Source organism: Folsomia candida, unplaced genomic scaffold, assembly GCF_002217175.1.
Source record: "Folsomia candida strain VU population unplaced genomic scaffold, ASM221717v1 Fcan01_Sc043, whole genome shotgun sequence".
Lineage (NCBI taxonomy): Eukaryota > Metazoa > Arthropoda > Collembola > Entomobryomorpha > Isotomidae > Folsomia > Folsomia candida.
Genome location: NW_019091235.1, coordinates 265,782 through 289,429, shown reverse-complemented (window position 1 = coordinate 289,429; position 23,648 = coordinate 265,782). Strand labels below are relative to the sequence as shown.

Below are 23,648 nucleotides of genomic sequence, written 5' to 3'. Positions count from 1 at the left end.
AAAACATAATGTGAAACGCGTAAGTGGACTTTATTAAGTAGCTTCAGCTACTTTATGCGAAGACTTTGTCTGTCTGTCTGTCCGTATGTCAGCAGGATAACGGGAGAACGGATCGAGATAATCGAAATCGGGTTTCGCCATCATACATAGGACCCCAGGGGGGGATCCTATCAACTTTAGGGGTCAACCGGACCACACCCACCAGCGCCAGGGGGTGTGGTCGGGGCAAAATGAGATTCTTAGTGCAATTTAATCTACACATGATATAGAGTTAAATTTTGTGCTCCCGAGTTGTGCCACACCCCCTTGGCGCCAGGGGGTGTGGTTGGGGGACAATGAGATTTTTCAAAAAATTAAATCTATGGATGAAATAGGGTGAAATTTTGTGTTCCCCCGTTGTGCCACACCCCCTGGGCGCCAGTGGGTGTGGTTGGGGCAAAATGAGATTCTTCAAAAAATTGAATCAATGGATGAAATACAGTGAAATTGAGTGTTCCCTCGATGTCGTGGGAGTGGTTGCGGTGAAGTACGTCTGAAGCTACTTCCTTATGTGCGTTTACGACGGTTTATTTTTGCCTTAATGGACCATCATGTATTAATGAAACCAAAAAAATCCAACGACATTCTACTCAACTTGGATTACTTGAATTTTTAAATAGCCATTTTTATGTTTAACATAAGTTACATATTAAAGAATAACTTGTTATCACCGTAGTAGGGACTACATATTAAAAGTATTTAGAATTATAAAAAAACATTCGAGTATTCTAAATGGCCTAACGTTTAGAAATCATTGTTTTCTGTGAATTGTCGCACAATGGCAATGAATTTAGGTTTCATGTAAATGTCAAGTTTTACAGGAAAATTAAAAAATGTTGGAAAAATGCGTACATCTATGATGGGCATTAAATAAAATATCTCTAATTTGTAGTATAATATACTATGTATGTATATTATATATAATTGTGTGTCAACTTGACATTGTCAAGTTCACTCTATTCGTACATGTAAGCTGATTCATCCTAATAACATAATATTTGATAGTGTAAACATTCAAAATATTAAGCGAACATTGTTGGATTATAGGATGTACATATGCACATATTTAGGTACTGAAGTTTATTTAATCTTTATAGTTACAAATTTTCATCAAGGTTGATATTGCAGATATAATTACTAAATAGGAATATATAATATAATAGTAAGTAATGCAAATCACCTTATGATAAGTAACTCTAGCAAAATTGACAAATTTAAAGACAAGAATTTGCATTTATCATTAAATAAGGATAGTGACATTCTTTATACCCATATTTAATGTCCGATGGTATTCTTGTTTGCCTTATCTGATATAGGTACCTATTCAGGCAAATTTCTGGCATAAGTTTGTGCTGTTGGCTGCAATCGAAAACAGTTTGAAAAAATCGAGCCATGAAATTAATCCTTAATCACACTGAAAACACAAACCTCAAAGCTAGGTTTGTCCCGTATAAAAATTTTACCTCATTTTATGCATAAAAATTGTGGCATTTTATGTTAGTAACGCGTGTCGTAAATTGGCTGGTTTTTATGGCAAATATATTATGCAGAAAGTATTTTGACCCAAGTAATTATGCATAATTAATTATGGCCAGTGTTTATGTCCAATATTTTATGCATAAAAGGAATATGTCGTAATTTGGCTGCTTTTCATGGCGAAAAAATTTGGCATAAAAAATTTGAGATAAAAATTTTCTTTATTTTAGGCTTCAGAAAATTTTTGTAAACAATTTTTGTCCTCATTAGTTAAGATTTACCAGCTTTTTCCTCACGAAGAAATTCGGAGAGAGATTTCACAATTTCCTTCCTGGTGGTATTTTTCGACTTCAAAAATATTTTATCCGCAGCAAGATTTCCTGTTGCTGGAGGTCCGTCGAATCCCTCTTCTTTTAAGATAAAGTCTGGAAAAGCACCAAAATAATTACAATTTTTTTTAAGTTAAATCGTTTTCATATGTAATTAATTAATTCCCAAACATACTTATTACTGCGTCCCGTCTGACAGAGTCAATTGCTGGCAGCGTTGCTTTGTCCTGATTTGCATTGCATTTTTTCCCCTGAAGCGAGTGGCCTGATAGCTCGGCTGCTGAAAAAAGTCGACGGAATAAATTTCTCGCCTGTATCGTTGGCTTCGGCGACGCCATTTTAGTTGAAGCCAAATCTGATGAAGCGAGGGTAACGCCACTTTCAGGATACAGTTCCACCTAATAACACAATATGTCAAAATAACGGGTTTGAAATATCTCTACACAATTAAATGCAATTAAGCACCATACCTCATTAGTTTCTGGAATTCGTTGCTTCAGGTCTCTGTATTTGACTTTGAGCCTCTTAAACTTAATTTTTAGAGCAAAATACTTTTCTTAAAATCATAAAGACAATTATATTATTAGTTATAAAAAAAATTTACTATGAAATAAAAGTGCACACCTTTATAATCATCCACCAGATTGTTATCCGTACTAGCATTCTCGTTGACTATACCATTGGTGTTTTCATTCTCCTCAATTTCCATTGGGGGCTCGCCTTCGATTTGGTTTCCGATTCTTTCTCTTTCTTCAATTCCAGCTAGCACTTGGTCAATTTTTACGGCGGTTTCTTCATTTATACGTTTTTTACCTAAAATATAAAAGAACAATTATTTAAGCATCGAATCATTAACGTAAGCAAATATTGATGCCATGCATATCTTTACCTTTCTTCTTCCCACCAGTCGCCGTCTTCCGATTGGTTAGATTTTTTGCAGCTGCTTCTGCTAAGCCATCTGCTTCTTCTGACAGGTTACCCTCTTCATCACCTATTAAAATGTTGCACAACATTAAACGAAGAGTTCACTTAACCAAGATATATGTATATGCATATATTATGAAACAATAATTTACCTATTTTCAGCACTAGTCCTGGATATATCTTTCCTCTCGTCCATACGATCTGAACAATTTTACCAACAGTTTGTTCTGGTTGACAACGATGACTATTGTCGACTAATTGGTCCAAGCTCACAACTGAATATTGCTTCGGAATATCTTTAACCCATTCAACTAATAAATATTTCATTTTGAAATAAACTAGATTTTGTTTAAAAATTTATAAATATTTTAAGAGAAGATAGGAAGAGCATGTGGGAAGAATTTGAGAATGAACCCAACTGCTCGCTCCACTCGTATTCATTGGGCAGCATTTAGCATCACATTAGTGCGAAATAAATAAAATAAGTTTATCTTATCCAATTAACTTATCAAAACCGTAAAATAATGTCAAGGTCTACAAATTATAAATCTTACTTTTCACCGCAAGGAGTTGGCGAACGACGAATTCCTCAACGAACAAGGCATCGAATCAATTTAAAGGTAGAAATAAACAAAATTCTTTTGAAATAACTTCGTTGGCTAAAACTATTCCTTATATTTACCTTTAGAAATTGGCGTTCGTGGGAGGATCAAGGTCACAAACTGAATCTTCTGAAATTAGAAGTGAGGAAAATTTTTCAGGTGGAAATGCGCAGAATGATAATGTCGATTTACCTGACAATGATGCTACTTCGTCTGAGTGTTCCAGTGAAGGAGAAAATTTTGATGATAGCCAGGTATTACAAATACACAAGTTACCAACTTGCCTTCATTACCATGAAATTTTAATTTCGTTTACTATAATATTTTAGAGCGCAACTCCAATATATTCAGGGGCCAGAATCTCAAAGATGGAAAGCTCCTTGCTTATATTTGCCATGGCTTTACGACATAATGTAAACAAGACATTATTACATGATCTGCTTACACTTATCAACTTCCATTTGCCTAATGGTGAATCTATCCCGACATCGGTATATTTACTAGAAAAGTCCCTTGGAACAAAGCTGAACGCAGCTCAAAAAATTCCCTACTGTAAACATTGCGGAGAAGTCATCAAACAAAATCATACTGAATGTTCATTATGTAAAGAAGAAGTGTCCCAAAAAAGTGCAATTCATGACGGGGACTTCTTCATTTCTTTTGATGTTGCAGAATCGATTAAACAAGTACTTCAAATTCAAGATGTACAGAAGTCCCTGATGAAAAATATTAAAAAAAGATCAAGTCCAACGCCATCGTCATATTCCTCAATTTTGGATGGTGAAATGTACAAAAGTCTGAACTTACAGAAACATGATATTACATGCTGCGTTAATACGGACGGAGTCGCAATATTCAACTCTTCGAAATTCAGTATTTGGCCAATATTGCTATCAATAAACGAACTGGATTACCGTTTACGAAGAAAATATACAGTTTTAGCTGCGCTTTGGTTTGGACAAAAAAAACCTAACTTCGACACGTTTCTCGGAAGATTTGTGGAACAGGCTTTGAACTTAGCAAATAATGGTATCTCATGGAAATATAAAGACCAACCCCTTAAAAGCAAAGTTTACTTTCCAATGTTAGCAGCGGATTCTGTAGCGAGGTGTCAAATTCAAGGAATAAATCAATTCAATGGAGCATACAGTTGTCCATGGTGTTTAAGTAAAGGAAGAAATTACAAAATATCTGAAAGAAGCCACAAGTGGATATTTGACTCGTCTGAAAAAATTGAATTTAGAAATCACACCTTATTTGTTCAACATTTAAACGAATTAAGAGAAAAACTTTACAGTAATTATCCAACTTCATCGCATTATGGAATTAAATCTGCATCGAAGCTTCTGTGTCTTCCAAAGTTTGATATTGTCAAAGGATTCGTTTTTGATTATATGCATACTGCCCTGCTGGGAATTGCAAGAACGATGCTGTTTGCCTGGACGGATTCAAAGAGCAATAAAAAGCCTTATTATATCGGCAATAAGCTCGACGAAATTAATGGTAGAATTTCAAAATGCAAGATTCCTGCGGAATGTCAGCGCATTGTACGAGCCATTAGCGAAATTAAGTTTTGGAAAGCAAACGAATGGAAAAATTGGATTCTTTTAGCAGTCCCAATATTGAATGGAATACTACCCAATTGTTTTCTAAAACATTTCTCCAAGTTTGTTCGTGCTCTTTCAATTTTAAACCAAGATTCCATCACTGAAGGAGACCTATTGAAGTCCACCGCTTTGATAAGGAAATTCTGCAAGCTAATGCCACAACTTTATGATGAAAGTTTTTGTTCATTTAATTTGCATATTTTTACTCACGCTGTAGATTGTATCAAAAATTGGGGTCCTTTATGGGGATATTCTCTTTTTCAACTTGAAAACTATAATGGTTTTTTGTGCAACAGCTTCAGTGGAACGAATCAAGTTCCTTCACAAATTTCTCGACGGATTTTGTGCGCCCAAAAAATGTACACGTTAGCAGATTCACAATTCAACTGCTTAGTAGCAAAAGATTTTTACCAATCTTTAATTCATAATCAACGTCTTCGAAAAAAACTCCACTAAAATTGGAAATGCTACTTTGCTGGGTTCGGGAAAACTTTATTTTTTTAGCGACAGCGAAAAGAAAGAATTAATTAAAATTGGATTGTCGCATTGTCAAGGTTTAGGATTCAAGTCTTGTATCGTCTCCGGTAAATTATATAGCACAATCTACAACTCAACTAAAAACAGGGCTAATTATATCATTAAATCAAATAATCAATATTTTATAGTTTAAAAAATTATTTATTTGGACGATCAGCAATTTTCAATATTTTTAACCAAAAAATGTACCACTTCTGAAGGCAAATATTCTGTAAAAAGTGTTAACGTCGTACGTATAAGTAAGAAAACTAAGATAGTGCTTAGTAATAATTTAGAAATTTATTTGTATGTATGACACCAATGACAATTTGTCAATAATTTCTGAATTAATGAATATAGTAGAACTTGAATAAACCAATAAATTAATTTGATGCTTTTCTGGATGTTTTTCTTAATATTTTATGGCAAGTCTGGTTAGAAAAATCGTGCATATTTTTTTGGGGTTCAAAATGCGCATAATTATCCAAGCCTTTATTGTCATAAAACCTTGGACAGAAATGCTATGACCAATTGTACACAATAATTTATGCCCAAAATATAGAGCCATTTTTGGGATAGTTTTATGCATAAAATGCCACATGTTTTTATGACAAGACGACTGTGCACGGTGAATGTTTAGGATTATGCATAACCAGACAGAGGCATTTTTATACGGGGTATACTTTTCATGTCAGAAGATATTATACTCGTACATATACATAAATGTGCAAATTAACATTATCAACTTAAAAGTATATAAAATAAATGCAGGCACATGTATATTTGATGTATTAGAAATGACCTCGCAAGAGATGTACTGATACAAGGAGCACACGTCCGGCTAGGGAGTGAAAGAAGCCGTTAAAAGGTCAGCTATCAAACATTACGCATACAACGGTAACAACAAGTCATTTCTTCACAGCCGTACAACTATGAAGAGGGTGGACGATGGTGAAACAATTATTTCATTACAGATATTGATATTGATCGGGATATATGAAGGTTTTCGCCAGATATCCGCCGAGCTCTATGTTGCGGGCACAGCTTTGAAAATTATAACCGGAGTAAAGAATCTACTTAAATTACAGTTTTGAATTGCTAAAATTTAAACAAAATAAATTGCTGGATGAAACGCCCAACAGAGAGCATGGTCACATTTCCACTTATCCATTATTTTTAATGCGTTGAGTCATTTCCGTCGTGTGAAAATGATCCCGATCTCATTGTCGGTGCACTTACCATTAATGATCAGCGCATCATATTACCATGGACGTGATTTTAACACATTATTTATCAGAACTCTATCAAAACCTTCAATATATTAAGGCTGAGGCTAAATTTCATATTTCATGACATGCTTTGCTTTTACACGAACTGTCTCAACTTTACATGATTTGTCGCGACGTTACATGCTTTGTCTCAACTTTACATGATTTGTCGCGCCTTTACATGCTTTGTCTCAACTTTACATGATTTGTCGGGACTTTACGCGACATTTTGCAATCTCAACTTTATAATCTTACCATGATTTCTACTATTTACTCTATGCTTAGTAGTGTCAACCATATACCACCTGATTATCAATACCAAGCGTAGAACGATGAGCCTTCCGATAACAATTTACAACCAATACACTTTAATTGAAATATACCCCGTTTTAGTTTCCAGGGAAGGAAACTTTCTCGTTGGAGGGATAATTGAGATTACGTCTTTAATCAATGGTTGCAATGCGCAATTTATATTTGATGACATAGTTATGAAATAATGCTCTGATCGTAACTACTGCTCACACTTCTTAACATTACACGCGTTCGTAGGTTAACATTTTTATAATGACATGACAAGATATACCTTTTCCCGTTTGCATTTTTTCGTTTGTAAATCAGGAGGATATTTGAATAGATTGTTTGCATTATCATTTCACATTGATTTAGAAATTAGGCCATAAAAACTAGGCTGCAATTTCTCATTTATGTACATATGTATGTATATGTTCATAACGTTTTTTTATAACATCAAGTCATACAATCCCAAATAAAGGTGGGCATAAAAAATAGAATTCGTGTGACCTGCGGAATACTGGCTTTCGTTTTTTATTTGCTCCAATACCTTCTTTACTTAGTTAGTGTGATGCACCTGAACTGAAAGTTCATCTTGGGTGGAATGACGAGACGCTGGAAGAATCACGGATAGGGTCGTCCAGAAATGATAGTGATGGAGCTGATGAAGTGGATCGTAGTTTTCACATTTTGTACGTGTGCATATATGTACATACATATTTCTTTTCGTGGAAATCTTCCAGGCCAGGTTTATAAAATCTTTGTCAAATAACAAACATCGATTTTGATCGTTATCAGAGTGTCCCAGCAAACCGAATCTAAAGGGTTTTACTATTTTCCTTAAGTAGTACACAAGATTTCAACTCATCAAGATAATGCTACAAAAAACGTCCACATAAAATTGGCTTACCTACATAGGGTGCTTAATTCCAGGGCATCATTTACTGAGCAAAAGTTGGCCAATTACATAATTTCGCCATACATATGTACATATATGTATCTCAACATGTATGGGTGTTTCACATGCTGCAAGTAAAAGTGTCGTAGAGTTTTAAATAGTTCCCATATGTGCATGATGATTTTATTATCTAAGGAAAATAAAAATGTACACAATTTAGAATTAAAAAGGAATAGAATGCATAATTTGTTGAAATGATTCGAACTTTACATTTTTGTCAAAGGGTGGGATTTATGCAGGTAGAAACAGACAGCAAAATTGCATGACAATGTTCTGCAGCTGGAAAAAGACACAACTTACAATTACAGTCGACTCAACGTTGTTACTTAAAAACGAGAATATCTTATCTTTTATTACATGAACTAGAAATTATGTATGTGAACCGTTCATTTTGTACATGAATTTAGTCACAAATACATAGAATAAGTTTCAACCCAATTAAATTTACTAATTGAGTACTACGCATCGTCGTCAAATTTGGGGATTAGTGATTATCCACCATTATCGTATAAAATATTTTTGCAAACTCATCTCAGCAAGTATGAAATTTATTAATTACTAAATAAAAGAAAAATCAAGGTGTCAAGTTTCGTAAAAATCTTAATCATAGTAACGTACTTTTAAATGACAAAATCCTATGACAAAGTCTCGTAGCCATCGTAACTTATCTTACGATACGAATGCATTAAGAGGTAATGAATACCCTCAAAATTTCTCCAATTATAAAAGTTAATTAACCACAAATTAATTAGTATTTATTAACCAAGGAGAAAAACAACAAATTCAAAATGTACTTACCACTTGGATGAATTATTTTTTAACTTGCGAATCTTCACATCTCTGCTAGAATTTACAGCACAAGAAGAACTTATTAACAATGTAATACAATTCTTCCTTATAAAAACTATTTATTACTCGCCAATTTTATTTTGGGTATTCACATGAAATTGAGAAATGCTGAGATCATAACGAAATAAATTGCCACGGGTGGTAAATGACGGATTTCTCGAACGATCCGATCCCCACGAGCATGGTGGGCAGAGTAAATTACAGAAGCTTAGTTACAAAGTTTTTGGAGGTGAAGAGTTCTAGGGTGGGAAATGTTTTAAGCGTATGCAGCAGTACGCAGGAGCCATATGGGGAGGTACAGCTGGTCGCATAATTCGACATCGATTCAATTAGTCAATCATTTTTTCATTCTGCATAAATCCGTCGGGAGAAGATAACATTATAAACGTAGGAAAACAGGAAAACTATTTTAAATGATGTACAATGACACAGTTTGTTAACAGCCCCTCGAACAAATAAATATATTCATGCATGCATTTGTATTTGGTATATATGTACTGACTGGATGCATATTTGTACATCAGGTAGATACATATGTACCAAAAAAACAATGTACAAAATAAAAACACACCGTGTCCCCAAAAAAGCAGTGTTCTTATGTACATATCTAGCAACTAGTAGCAACCTTGCCGCACGGGACCTAAATCGTTAAAAATAATATCCGCTTTCCTCTAGTTCCCGTCGAAACGGGAGGAAAAATACATGGACAAACACGTGGTCGAATTATTTATGTGTATCCTAGCTGTAGAAGTATGATCTCTGTGGGGGTATGCACATATAGATTTGCGGATTTTTCCAGCCCACGGACCCCAGCCCGTGGGAGTCCAGCCCACCATTTCCAGCCCGTGATTAACTCCAGCCCGCGATCTCCAGCCCACCAACTCCAGCCCTTAATTATCTCCAGCCGTAATTATTTCCAGCCCATAAATATCTCCTGCCCCGATACATAAATGAATATCAAAACGGGGTTTCGAGTATTCTTAGTCCTTGTGCCACCACACAAGCTGGAAAACCAAGTCGTCAGCAAGGGAGCCACACCCATGTACCCCGTTTTGGGTTATAGTGCAAAAAGCAGTCATTATGTACATCTGGAGAGAAAATCCAATCGAGCTGAAATTTGGCAAAGAGGCTGCTGTTGACCCCTAATAAAAGAATATGAAATGAAATTGGTAAAATTTTTGTCTAGAGCGACCCTATGGGGTGAACCATACCGATTTTTAGAAATCGTCGTAAGAAGTTGAAATTCGGCAGGGTGATAGTTAGTGGATTCTCATGAAATAATATGAAGTCAAATATGAACAAAAGGTAACCAGAGGTACTAACGGGTGACCAACACCGATTTCTAAGAGTTTATACATTCAGCTCAAATTTAGTATGGAGTCGAAAAATAAATTGCAAATTAGAATATAGGAGGGTTGAATTTCAAAATTTTTGAAAAGAAAATTTTAAGAAACTTGAATTTTCTAATAAATCCTGGTTCGAGCTAAGCAATGCTGTACGGATAGGTTTTTATACACGGGCAGGAGATATTTATGGGCTGGAAATAATTACGGCTGGAGATAATTAACGGCTGGAGTTGGTGGGCTGGAGATCGCGGGCTGGAGTTAATCACGGGCTGGAAATGGTGGGCTGGACTCCCACGGGCTGGGGTCCGTGGGCTGGAGTCTTCCGCACACCGCACATATATATTTAAATATGTAATGTATTCACACGCATGCATAAACATTATGAAAACGAATATCTGTTTGTGTTAGAAATTCATCATGAACATGCATATTACTGACTTTCTGGTATGTATATACATGTATTTGAATATACGGTATTTGAATGTGTTGATTGCATATAAGTACTAGCTATTAAGCCCGCCTTCGCCGGGCCATGAATTTCACACTTCGAATGCCTGTCAGCAACGGAAGTAAATTAAATTAAGATAATTTGCGTAATTACTATAGCACATCAAGAAAGAATCATAATGGTGATTAGTGGTGGTAATCGATGTTCAAATGTACTTTTATACTATCTATTTATTGTATCAGCATATACCTAGTAAACCCATCTGTACACACCTCAAGCCAGTAAGCATATGTATAAGCCAAGTAAACCCACCAGCCAAGTAAACCCATCAGCCCAGTAAGTTCAGCAGGGTAGTAAACTCACCAGCCCAGCGTTGAATTGCCTCTCGTATTGCAACCTCTCTTGCTATGTATTTCAATACGACTTGCCTTGTATAATACGAATTGTCAGTCGCATCGAGATGCTCTTGCATTTCAATACGACTTGCAATACAACTTGTCGTGTTGGTTTAATTGTCAATCGTGTTGCAAGACGACTTATAAGTCGTCTTGCTATTGAATTTCAAATCATCTTGCGAGTCGTTTCTTGCAATACGTCTTATCTAAGTCGTAAGCCAAGTAAACCACCACAAAGCACCAGTAAACCCTTTATCCCATAAAACGCTACGGTCCAGTAAGCGCAGCATCCAAATAATCCCAGCAACTCAGTAAATACACTATCAAGCTGTCATCATGTTGAAGTGCCGGTCGTATTCCTAGACGACTTACTATTGCATTTCACGTCGATTGTTGCAATACGTCTTGTGGTGGCAACTTTAATTCGAAGTGCACGATGACTTGCTATTGCATTGCATATGATCTTGCAATAGTCTAATCTATCCGAATGTAGTCTTGCAAGTCGACTTGCACTTCGACTTGAAACTACGAAGTGCAAGAGTCGAAGTGCAAGATGACGTGAAATGCAATTGCACTTCACTTTGTACTTCGACTTGCACTTCGACTTGAAACTACGAAGTGCAAGAGTCGAAGTGCAAGATGACGTGAAATGCAATTGCACTTCACTTTGCACTTCGACTTGCACTTCGACTTGAAACTACGAAGTGCAAGAGTCGAAGTGCAAGATGACGTGAAATGCAATTGCACTTCACTTTGCACTTCGACTTGCACTTCGACTTGGAACTACGAAGTGCAAAAGCATATTCAAGAGCTTGATAACCAATTTTCGGATAACACCTTTAACCAACCACAGATAACCAGAATAACCACCCATAGATAACTATGTACTACCAAGATAACCATCGATAAAGATAACCACCCACCAAAATAACCACTCACCAAGGTAACCACCCACCAAGATAACCCCCCACCAAGATAACCCCCCACCAAGATAACCCCCCAAGATAACCACCCACCAAGACAACCACCCACCAAGATAACCTTCCATCAAAAGAACTACCCACCAAGATAACTATGCATCAAGATAACCACCTTCTGATAACTCCACCCACAGATAACTTCCCCCAAATTAAGATAATCGCGCACATCAAAGATAACCCCTCACGTACCCCCACCCTTAGACAATCACACGAAGACGATTACCGTCAGATAACCACCATACCATTAGATAATGACCCTTTTAAAACATATGACACCCCTCCTCCAACGTTTAAAACATGTTTTGAATTTAATTCATTTTGAATTTTTGCGCCACTCGAAACTCCACTTTCCTCACTTTCACTTCCTTAACGAACAGAATTTTGGGACGGAAAATTTTACTTTCACTTCCGTTGCCAACAGACATTCCCTCTTATAATATAGATTCATTTTTTGTAAAAGCGTCACCAGAAATTTGCACACTTGTCAATGTCTGGGATGTAAAATTTTAAAATTTCACGCCTACCTATTTCATGACTTATGTATGTATGTACATATAATAATGTGGGTATTACATATTCATGCTATCATAAACATTAGAAATAAGACATGCTTCTCTCCAACACATCTCAAATTGATGCAATTCTTAGTGTAAGGTACCATTTTCATGAAACCAACCCAACCTTGAGTAAATTTTACTTATTTTTATTTAGAATGTACTGCTTTATGGAAAAATGAGTTTAGATTTGTGCCACACTTTATAAACCATAAGGGAAATAAATTTGAAAAGAGCGAACTTTCATAGTGCAACGAAGCTTTATTTATGAAATATTTATCATATCACATTTATTTATTGTCATTTATCATGTTAAATCCAATTGTATAACATTAATATTTAACACTTTGATTAAACATGTTCGTATTTAAGATATAAGTATTATATATACATATGTGAACATAAACCGCAAAATTATAACTTATTACCATAGGGCGGATATGTATGTACTTAAATTCCTCAAAATATGTATGTAATATGTGCTTAAAAAACACGAAAATATGCACATAAAACATATTTTTCTATTGCAATTTTCTACTGTATTTAAATTTAATTGTCCAAACCTTTCAACTTTTTAACACTCTTATCAACGAATTATTAAATATATCATTTTAATCTTCATCTAATGACCCATAATGCGACATTAGTTACATTCGAAGATTTTCAGGGGTAATTTTTTGACTTGCAAAATGGGCAAACTGGATTTGCTAGTAGTTCATATTAATTTAACATCATGATCATCATGAAAATCTAATTTTGACAAAACTTTAATTTCTGAATAAAGAAAAATATTTTCACATAAAAAACCTCGAAATATGTATTCAAATATTTATTTTTAGAAAAAGGCTCGAATATGTAGGAAAATATGTGCATGTACGAAAAAAACTCAAAATATGTATGAAAATATGTATATGTACGAAAACCCTAAAATATGTGAAATATGGAAAACAATGTTTGAATTTTTGAGATCACGCTTCGATGGGATGATAGTACGATTTGATTTGATATGAAAAAGTTAGAAATACATACATATCCGCCCTCTGCTTATTACAGAATCATATTAAATCAAACGTTCAATTATCTAGTAAATATGTAAGTTAGGTGACATTCGAGTAATTGGAAAAACAGATTTGAAACTAGGCGTAATTAACCCAAAGCGGATAACGTTCCAGCAGATATTACTGAAGTTAGTAGGCATGTACATAATCCTTATTTAGGACAACGATATAGTTCCAGATAATGCAGTTGAAATCTACGAGGAGATGCAAACATGTAAACTAATGTGTACTTTTTCTTGTCATAATTTTACTAATGCATGTATGTTCGCAATACATCTGCGCACATGCTAACGAATCAACCTGATTATACAATTATCAATTATATTGTTATTATACATGCATTATTACTCTTTTATTAAGCTAAATTTTTATTTGGTAAGTATAGTCCGGTTTAACACAATACATACATTGTTGTGGTCCCCAACATTTTAACATATTAATACAACAAATTAAAACCCGAAAATCTAATGATTATATTCGAGACAAATGAAACTCGAGGTTTGACCAGCAAATGAATTTGAGTTACTTATATCCACTCAAACAAGGAGACAACAATAGCGATTTAATAGTAGATTAGAATCAAGAACCTGGAATATTTGTCCAATCTGTGTGTTCAAATATGCACGAAACTCAATACTGTTTGGAGATAAGCAGCTATCAAATTTACGATAAATTGTGAAGTTGTGTAGTACTAGAGCTAGATTCAACTGGATCACTAATTTCAAAACTTCCAGAACCATACAATGATAAAATGATTTATTATTATTCCATAGTAGTAAGTTTGGAAAGCAAAACACCACCTATACCATTATTGGAATATGTGTACAACTCTCATTCTACGGTACATATTGTAAGCATCCTTCATGAGTTTTTCCACCAGTAAATTAAGCGTGCCTAAATAAAATGCAGCTGAATTGATTCTTAAAGTTAAAGAAATAATCCGTGGACAGGTAATCATTGATTGCATAATAATTATTCCATAAAAAACAGTAACGAAAGCGTGATGTTATTGCTAGACTGGGCTCGATCTAACAACACGGATGAAGTTTAAAATCATTCTGTAGGTTAAAAAACTAGTATTTACCAAACTAGTACCTACGTTTCATTAGATTAAAATAGCAATTACAAAAATAAGGATAAGAACTCTCAACTCTCACTTCAATTATGCTTAACTTTTTGAGAATTGGGGGAATTGATTAGATCGATTGAAATAATAGAAGCTGATTTTCTACTAACCGGGTAAGATTTTGGTATAAATCGGTATGGATGCAAATACATACAGAGTTAATCTTAATTTTGTATCAGACACATGAAATTAGTCTAAAACCAGAGATGGGAGGTTACTTGTTTCTACTTGAGATAAAATTTTGATGGTAGAAAGACGATACGCCAGAAGAATTATGGAGGGCGAAGGTGATATTATAGAACTGATGATGTGAATAATTTTCATGTTTTCTACGTATGTATTTACATATATGTATATTTAGATGAGTGGAAGTATCCATCTTCGCCTAAGGCAGGCGGCGCAGGCGAGGTTAATTGAATCTGTCGAATAAAGAAAATTTAACTTTGCTGCATATCTAGAAACAAATGTCACTGGCCGTGCAAGCAAGATGTAAAGCAATTCACTCCTTCCCTTAGTACGTACATAAATGACATTGTAAAAAGTCGAAATATAAAACAAAGCTACGCAAATATTTAGAGAAAAGTTTTTACATTACCGAGAGTACTTACATAAATCCAGGACATCATTTATGTACATTGCAGAGTTGGTTAACTACATAATTTATGTACTGCTGTAATTTCCAAAGGACTCGGTATCATAAATTAGTATGTATTCATTAATCGATGAGGCAAAATAATGTTCATGAAGTGCTTACCTCTTGGATGAAATACTTAATAACGTTGCCCTCACATTTCCGCTTGAAGTATACGATGAAATAATTTAAACTATGACAAAATTCTGCCTTAAAAGACTCTTGTTGGCAAATATTATCCTATGTATCCTAAGTGCTTGTGTTTTAATGATAAATTTAGACATTATAATGCGAAGGAAATTTCCATGGGTGATAAATGAAGGACTACATCCTTCTGGAATGGTCAGTCACCAAGTGAATGTATTGTAGAAATAGTAAATTTTGTACGACAGGTAAGTTATAAAACTTTGAAGGTGAGGGAGACGAGTGTGCGAAATGTTTATGCAGCAAAAAGTTGTTTGGGCGTCGTCGGGGTCAGGCACATACATAATGTGCCATTAATTCATCCTTTTTGTTGATAATTCCTAGCTTGAATATAACATTAGAAACGTAGGAGTACAGAGTATTTTTCCAGTCATGTCTGACGACAGAGTATGTGAATAGCCCCTTGTACAACAAGTATACATACCCCAGCAAAAATACAGCGTAGGTTCCCATCTGCCTATTAATGCCACACATGAACCTACTAGTGCCAACTGGAACCTACGCTTTTTCCATATAGGAATTGTCCAATAGGAAAATTCGAGCGAAGGATCCTATTTGACAAATTTCCCCCTATGGTTTCCCACTGCTACCTATGGGATCCACAATTTTTTTTCAAATATGCCAACGAAAATTCCATTTCGAATTGGAAACTTAGTGTATTTATTCTTATCGGAAATTAACCAATGAGTAAATATGATTTTGTGCATATATATGTACGTATCTGAAAATCAAAACTCTTGTATATAATTTCATGAAAATTATTATTTTGTTAACAACTTTAAGTAAATTTATTCTTGTGATTAATCTACTTCGAACAAATTAGGGACTTCAATATAAAAATATTCGTTATTTATAACACAACTAAAATATTTTCTCGGTACAATTTCGTTAAAATTCATTATTTCGAAGGTTGACTTAACATTGCGTTTGCATTTGTAGATATGCGGGAGCCCAACCAATTCTGTCACTTTAAAGCTTGACACTTGTACGAAATAATTCTCAGAAATGATTTCATCAAGTCGACTTGTTACTTTAAAGAAAGCTTGCATCCTACCCAGCACGCCTGCGCGAAGGAATATGAGATTATCGCAACGTTTTGATGTAAATTTAGTAGAAAACGAATAGTAATTAATTATTGCTCGTTTACTTTTACTTAAGCTAAAAAACGTATGCCCTTGGGGTATCATGTTCTCAAAAAAATTACACGATGCAACCGACTTCGGATTTTTAATTTCATGCAAATTTTTTTGCAAAGCGCCTGACTTGACCCCAAAACAAATATTGTTACTAGTTTTTGTTAGCAAATTATTGACTTGAAGTTCATTAGCAAATTTCTCACACACTTGACATAAAACACCTGTTGCACTTTTGACATAATTTAGTAGTTTTCCATTAAACGATTCGAATTGAAAAGCAGAACTATTCCACAAAGGTCCCCATCGCCGGACAGTGTTACTAAGGTGTTCCAATTGATGAACATTAAAACTATAAAATGTTTCTCCGTACAATGCTAGACCGTCTCGTAAAAACTGCAAAATGCAATTCTCACTTTCGTCTAACTCAATTGAAGTGAAAGACTGTTTAGAGGAAATGAATATAGCTCGGCTGAGACATGAAATGTGAGCTAAGTAAGGTTCGGATAAGATATTTTTTAATATCACTGGGACCAGAAATAACCAGGTTCGCCATTCTGATGCCTTCCAATGTGTTCGAGCCATAATAGATCTGCAAGTGCGGACGACTTCTGATGGCGACTTAAATCTGCACAAAATTTCGTCAATTTTATCTATGTGCATGCCAATTGACCAAGCTTTGCCAATGCCTTTTAACCATTTGTTGGTCAAGCTACGAATGACACCTAGGAAGACGCAATGCATGCAATCAACACTAAATCCGTGTACAATATCAAATTGTTCTAAATTTAATAATGGGCTATAAAATTTAATACCCTTTTTAAATTTCCCTGTTTCTGCTAAACGCCGATATGATTCTGGCGTTCGCTCTTTATATGAAGTTGAACTAGGTAAATAAGCACGACAGTGACCTTTGCCTTGCGGAATAGTTTTACCTGGATTTCGACACCAATTGCAGCCATACTTCCCATTAAACTGCGTGTGACCTTGTAGCATGCATCTAGCTACAGAATCAACCGAGCACAAAGGGAAAAATACCTTACTAACAATTCTAATCCCTTCATGTGAACTCCAAATTAACGGAACTTTACTTAAAGAGTTCATTTCATCAATGACAGCTGGAAGAAATAATTTCATATTTGGTTTTGACTGTCCAAACCAAATTCCTGCAAGAAGAATGTTCTTCTTCCTAACCCTAAATGGAAGCTCGTTTATCGATATTTGAACAGGCCATAAAGACGAATTGCTGCTATTAAAAACCGGAACCCCATCTATATTAAATGTGCATGTAAGATCGTAGGGCGATTTGGACAATTTCATGTAGTCGAATCCTGATTTGATACTATTATAATCGGTATCTAGTGATAAATTATGTGCGGAACTAATAATCAAACCTTTAATCTGACTATTTTCTAGCAACGTTAAAAACTGCTTGCGAAGATCCATAACAATAAAATAATGCCCTAATTTTTTGAGCTTTTTTCTAGTATATATGGTATTACAAATCTGGCAACGGTCGTAACAATCTAAAATTTCTTGACATTGAACGCAGAAGTAGTGCCGTTTTGTCCAGTTTTGCTCAAGTGACGCTTCCTTTTTTAAGCGATAAAACGACGACGGATAGTCAGCACCATGAGGAACGTGGCAAGCAATTAGTTTGACGATATCAGCCGTCGCGGCTTTGGTCAAATTATGTGCAAGAGAAAGTTGGACGACGGCTGCGACAGTTTCCTCTTTTGAAATTGAAGAAAAGGGGTGAATTGGGTCAGCAACCTGAAAAAGCAGTTGACGATTTATGACATGAATTTCAACACGGCGTATAATTATTATTTAAGTTGACTAAAATACCGGGCATTTGCTTCCTTCGTCATCATTAAAATCGGAGAAGTTGAAATCTTCCAGGCTGACCTCGCTTCCACTAACGCTCGACAGGTCCCACTTAGGTAGTTCCGGATGCATTGAGTCTGCAGTTTTAAATAAATCAATAAAGTGCGTCAAAAATATAAAAATTGCACCAATTCCTGACACCTTCTTTGTGTTCACTGGTGTAAACCCTTTCTTCTATTATTCCTTCTTCTGACTCAGACGAATCAGTGAATACATCATTCATTTTTCGTCGCTTTCCATGCTCCGATGATATCTAGTCAAGTACGTCAAAATTATTATAATTTCGATGAATAAAAAGTGAAGAATATTATGATGCTTTTCATTATTGGCTTACCTTTTTAAACAACGAACAACTGACTTTCCTGGAAATCTCCTGCCTTCTCTTAATTTTGGTGAATGTGTGTTTGAAGGTATTCATAATTTTTATATTTGATCTACTCATTAAAAATAGTTACTTTTAAAAGTATTACGAGAAACTGGAGAGTACTGGGCACCGGCTGTAGTGTTGCCGGACGGGGCCAATTGAGACACGTGGGGCGGCAAATGTCGGTGGGAACAACATACATCTTTTGATTCACAAATTCCAACGTGACGGTTACACCATTTTTATTTTTAATTATTAGCCCTTGTATGAAAATTTCTGAAAATGAAAAGTTTTGTCGTCATTCATTGGGTAGAAGAAAATTCGTACTCACTCGTATCTCTTAAGAACGTGGAGCTTGGGGAGAAGACCGTCGATCAGGTGATCCACAGTACAGTTAATGTACGAGTCGATAAGCAAGTACTCGAAGGTGTAGTGATGGGTATTGGTAAGCGCATTTCTTAACTTGTATGTAGTTATCGGAAAGTAAACTTTGAATACTTCATAATAAGCATTTAATACCCTTGCTAATTCAATTTCAGGGCCCAAGAATCAGATGAAGAATATGCAGAATACTTTGGCAGAGGAGGCGGCAAACAAATCGTTCTTGGAAAAAAGTGACAATCTGGCAGCAAGTGTGGAGCAAGACAAGAACAAGGGGAACGGCACCCGGTCACGAAAAAGAAATCGTCAAAACTCTGAAGGCGAAGAGGAGCAGCATAGCCTGATTCTTGCTCCAGGTTCCGGGACGTCTGAAGCTGCCATCAATAGAGAGGTAAATGAGGAACATGCTGTGGCGTTTTAAGTAAAAATTATGAATTTAATTAACTTATTGCTCCCTAGGAATCACTGTCCAACAACAACGACGAGGAGGTTGAAGTCAGTAGCCTTGAGGAAAGAAGAACAAATTTACTGAAGGACCAACAAATTGCTCTTCTTCTAAAGGAGAATTTTGAGTTAAAGAAACACGTGGCATCCTTAAAGAGTATGTAATTTTTGCATAATTTATCTATTGGCCTTTCATATTATATATTGTGGTTATTAAATTAGGGAAGGAATTGTCAAGCGAGCATCGTCAACACCACAACCTGAAGGGGTAGACGAGGTTATTGAAATTGCGGATGGGATTTTCTTAAACCGTTCATTGATCGAATTATCGAAGATCAGTTACATCAACCGACCTTCCGTATAGCGAAAGCTGTTGTTCGAGGGAGGAATTTTCACGTTGGAAGAAATTGCTTCTTCTTCTTTGACTGGAAAAGTATCTCCACTATTTCCAGCAACTCAGCGATGTGCAATGGATCCTGTTAGATTTGGAGCTTTAAAAGGTACGAATCTTGATTTTTAATACCTTCAGAAAGACATCTCGAAATGTTGAATTAATTTTGTTTTTTATTATGCATTAGAATTTACTATTAGGACTTGCGGACTCAAACCAAATTCAGTTGAGTTCATTCTGTTTGAGCAAAAACTAAAAAACATCCCTGGTGATGCTAGGAAAAAACTTTCACGAGCAAAGTAATTAATACTTAACTTGTACTAATGTTTCTACTTGTTTATACGCTAATTTCTTTATAATTCAATCTGTCGAATAAATGGTACATACATATATCTGTAAGTCATACAATTGAATTTTCTTAATTGTTTTAGTAAGAATTTAATAGAAAAACAAGTGGGAATAAATTTCATTTGCCAATGGGAGTGACGATGACGCACCTATATGAATATAGAAAATGCACCAGTAGGAAAAAATAGGTAGTGACATGAGTTTACACATAGTTCATATGGGAATTTTGACATGGGAACCCGTATTTTCATAAAGGTTCCGGATATCTGGATTGTTTCCACTTTCATAAACATTTTCCCACTGGATCTTACATATATGTACCAGTTGGACTGTTTTGCTCGGGTATTCATACACATATGTATGCGCTTGTATTTGGTTCCACAGACTGAATACTGAATACATAAGCTAGATATGTGTTCTTATCATGCAGGGTTCTTAAAAATCTGTATTGTTCAGCAAAATCCATTTCTCAGCATTACCTTCGAATCAGTTGTTACATATGCATCACGTGCACACTCATTATGTATGTACCATAAATACAACAAGTAATATTCGCCCCTGTTCAGAAAATAAGTTATGCTCGGATCAAAAACCATTTACATACAAAACTTTTCGCATGTAATTAACAAAAATTTGTTATTCACAAATATCCAATTCAATAAAACAAAATAATGAAATTTTCATGCACATTTTATTAACATATGTACTTTATAATCATTTTTACATATAACTACGGGTATCCGCAACATATGGCATACCACATATCGTCTCGTATTAAAAAACTTCAAGATCTCCGGATAAAATCCAAGTGCGCATTCCCTCTGACTTCTGAGGAAAAAAACAGGTTACGATGTTCAACAAAAAACAAAAAAATAAAATCAACTATATATCAGCAACCCTGTTACCTGGAGCATTGTTAGAAGTAAGATCCACTTCTCATTAGTTCTCATCCATTTCCCGTCGAAACGAGAGGAAAATACATATAAATATGCACACACTGGTGGTCGGATTGTACCGTGAAAATAGAGTAAAGAGATTTGTGTGGAATACATTTACGTAATGTGCACAAGCATAAATGCATATTTACAGATGAGTACTAGATTCATTATGAAAATTAATGTACGTTGAAAACTAATCGTTCCCCTACACATTTGAATATAAATATTTATTCAATGCAAAATGGTCATCAGAATTTATGTATGCGGTTATCAATGCCCAGGTTAAGTACTTTATAATTTTCATCTTTGTGTAATTAGCTAGGTATGTATATAAACAGTATTTACTAAATACGTACTTTACATGTAGCATATGTAGGACTGATAAATTGGACGAAAATATACACGGTAACTTATGTACATAAGCATGCTAGTGTGAGTATTACATATCTATATGCAATGCTCACAGCGTTGTTAACGCTGTAATTTGCATTTGAAGTATTGCATGCGCTACTAAATACGTACTTCAAATCGACGAAATCCGTTTTGCAAGGTACAGAATTACAGAATTAAGAAAATGCAATGATTTTGTAATGTCCTAGATATGCACATGTCAATACCCAAGCTCGTTACAATATGTACATACAACCCCAGAAAATAGCCCGGAAAGGGTTTGTCTTTTTAACAATTAACGAAAAACGTACATACGAAGAAATGCGTTTCCCATCCTGAATCATTTATGATAAAAAAATTACTGAAACGTAAAAAATCCCGTCACCGTGGCGTCCATGCATGAATGCAGGAACGTCGCTTTTGTCGACCTCTTCATCATGTACAACTTCACGCCAGCCATGCTCGCGTAAACTCGGTAAGGTCTCAAGGCTCCTGTCGCCTTCTTCCTAGCTCTAGATTCACACATCCCGCCTTTTCTTGCACAATCCCACGATGTAACGTCTCTCCAGCTTAGGAGCAATATGACACTCTTATCATAACAATTGGACGCTCTGGGCAACAACATGAGCACAAGGATCGGGACGAAAACGGCAATCGTGGGAAATATGAGATAAAGCGGCATCGGAATTACGCCCCGCATTCGGATCGTAGCTATTATGCAGATAGCCGCCAGCATTTGAGAAAGCGCCATCAGCGCCGCTGTGGTCGGTCCTTGAACTCCGGACGAAAATTCGATAGCGATTCCTAACCCGACATAGAGCGCTCGGAGTCGCACGTTCCCCCAGGGTAGTATCATCCTCCCCCTAATTGAATGAAACTGGTCCACCACGCTGGAAATGACTTGGAGCTGGATGGTAAAATACATCAGGAGAAGGGTGACGATCCGGACAAATTCAAACGATGACAAGATCACGACGGGAATTCGGATCACGTAGGAAATCAAGGAAAGTGGAGTGTCCCCTGGAAAAAAATTGGTAAGAAGGAAGTACAAAGGGTCGACATTAGTCAAGACGACAAATAAAGCAGCAACATATTGAAATCCGGACGTGAAGAGGACAAACTTGCTGATCAGTTGGCCAGGAAGATCGGAGTGAATTTTCGCATCTTTGAGACGTTTGGAGGAGGAGAAAAATTCTGAAAATGGAACATATTTACATATTAGGATTTATGTAATTAACGAAACGACCCCCTAAAATTATGCATTTTGCCCCTTAATTTGTTTAAATGTACCTCGATTGAAATTTTTATCCAAATTCTTAAATTGTTTTTTACCCCTAAAAATTTACCTAATGACCTATTAACTTTCTAAAAGTAGACGTGTTCACCCACAACATATTTACATGTGCCGATAATTATTGCAAAACGTAATAAATTGAATTAACATCCACCTCTTTTATTGAAAAGTGTTCATTAATAACTTACCAGATTTCACCACAGCTTCCATCCCCACAATATTGTTGAACCCTTTCACCGTATCGGAATGATACAACCAAATGAAAATATAAATAACGATGGTAAACGAGTGGACTATTATTCCAAACGCGACGTGCAACAGAGTCACTGAATAGTTGTCCCCTGGGGGTGGAAAGGCTCGAAAAGTTAACAGATACGCCGGCACAAGGACGAAATTGGAGAAAGCGGTGAGAATCGTGGCCACAGAAATCCACACTTTTCTTCCCCCGTTGCAGTACATAACTCTCTTTGTGGGATT

The 23,648-nt window shown here is 35.6% G+C and overlaps 2 protein-coding genes and 2 long non-coding RNA genes across 4 annotated transcripts; 1 reads left to right on the top strand and 3 right to left on the bottom strand.

Annotated features, from left to right (window-relative positions):
* Positions 1 to 1,717: 1,717 nt before the first annotated feature.
* Positions 1,718 to 3,660, bottom strand: LOC118433145. Its single transcript, XM_035844798.1, has 8 exons — positions 3,655 to 3,660; positions 3,323 to 3,356; positions 2,921 to 3,079; positions 2,734 to 2,835; positions 2,469 to 2,657; positions 2,315 to 2,400; positions 2,020 to 2,242; positions 1,718 to 1,940 (listed from the first exon to the last, which is right to left on the bottom strand). The coding sequence occupies exons 1-8, from the start codon at positions 3,658 to 3,660 to the stop codon at positions 1,786 to 1,788; spliced, it is 954 nt and encodes a 317-aa protein (XP_035700691.1). The 3' UTR covers positions 1,718 to 1,785.
* Positions 3,661 to 7,445: 3,785 nt separating this feature from the next.
* LOC110861642 lies at positions 7,446 to 8,854 on the bottom strand. Its single transcript, XR_002549073.2, has 4 exons — positions 8,809 to 8,854; positions 8,221 to 8,289; positions 7,967 to 8,140; positions 7,446 to 7,891 (listed from the first exon to the last, which is right to left on the bottom strand). It is a non-coding gene; the product is annotated as an uncharacterized LOC110861642 (long non-coding RNA).
* A 5,105-nt stretch (positions 8,855 to 13,959) lies between these two features.
* On the bottom strand, positions 13,960 to 15,845 carry LOC110861614. Its single transcript, XR_002549068.2, has 3 exons — positions 15,521 to 15,845; positions 15,375 to 15,436; positions 13,960 to 15,185 (listed from the first exon to the last, which is right to left on the bottom strand). It is a non-coding gene; the product is annotated as an uncharacterized LOC110861614 (long non-coding RNA).
* A 3,389-nt stretch (positions 15,846 to 19,234) lies between these two features.
* LOC118433164 lies at positions 19,235 to 20,479 on the top strand. Its single transcript, XM_035844827.1, has 5 exons — positions 19,235 to 19,430; positions 19,525 to 19,757; positions 19,826 to 19,967; positions 20,038 to 20,310; positions 20,389 to 20,479. Exons 1-4 carry the CDS (start codon positions 19,268 to 19,270, stop codon positions 20,172 to 20,174), a joined length of 675 nt encoding a protein of 224 aa, XP_035700720.1. The 5' UTR covers positions 19,235 to 19,267; the 3' UTR covers positions 20,175 to 20,310; positions 20,389 to 20,479.
* The last annotated feature ends 3,169 nt before the right edge of the window (positions 20,480 to 23,648 follow it).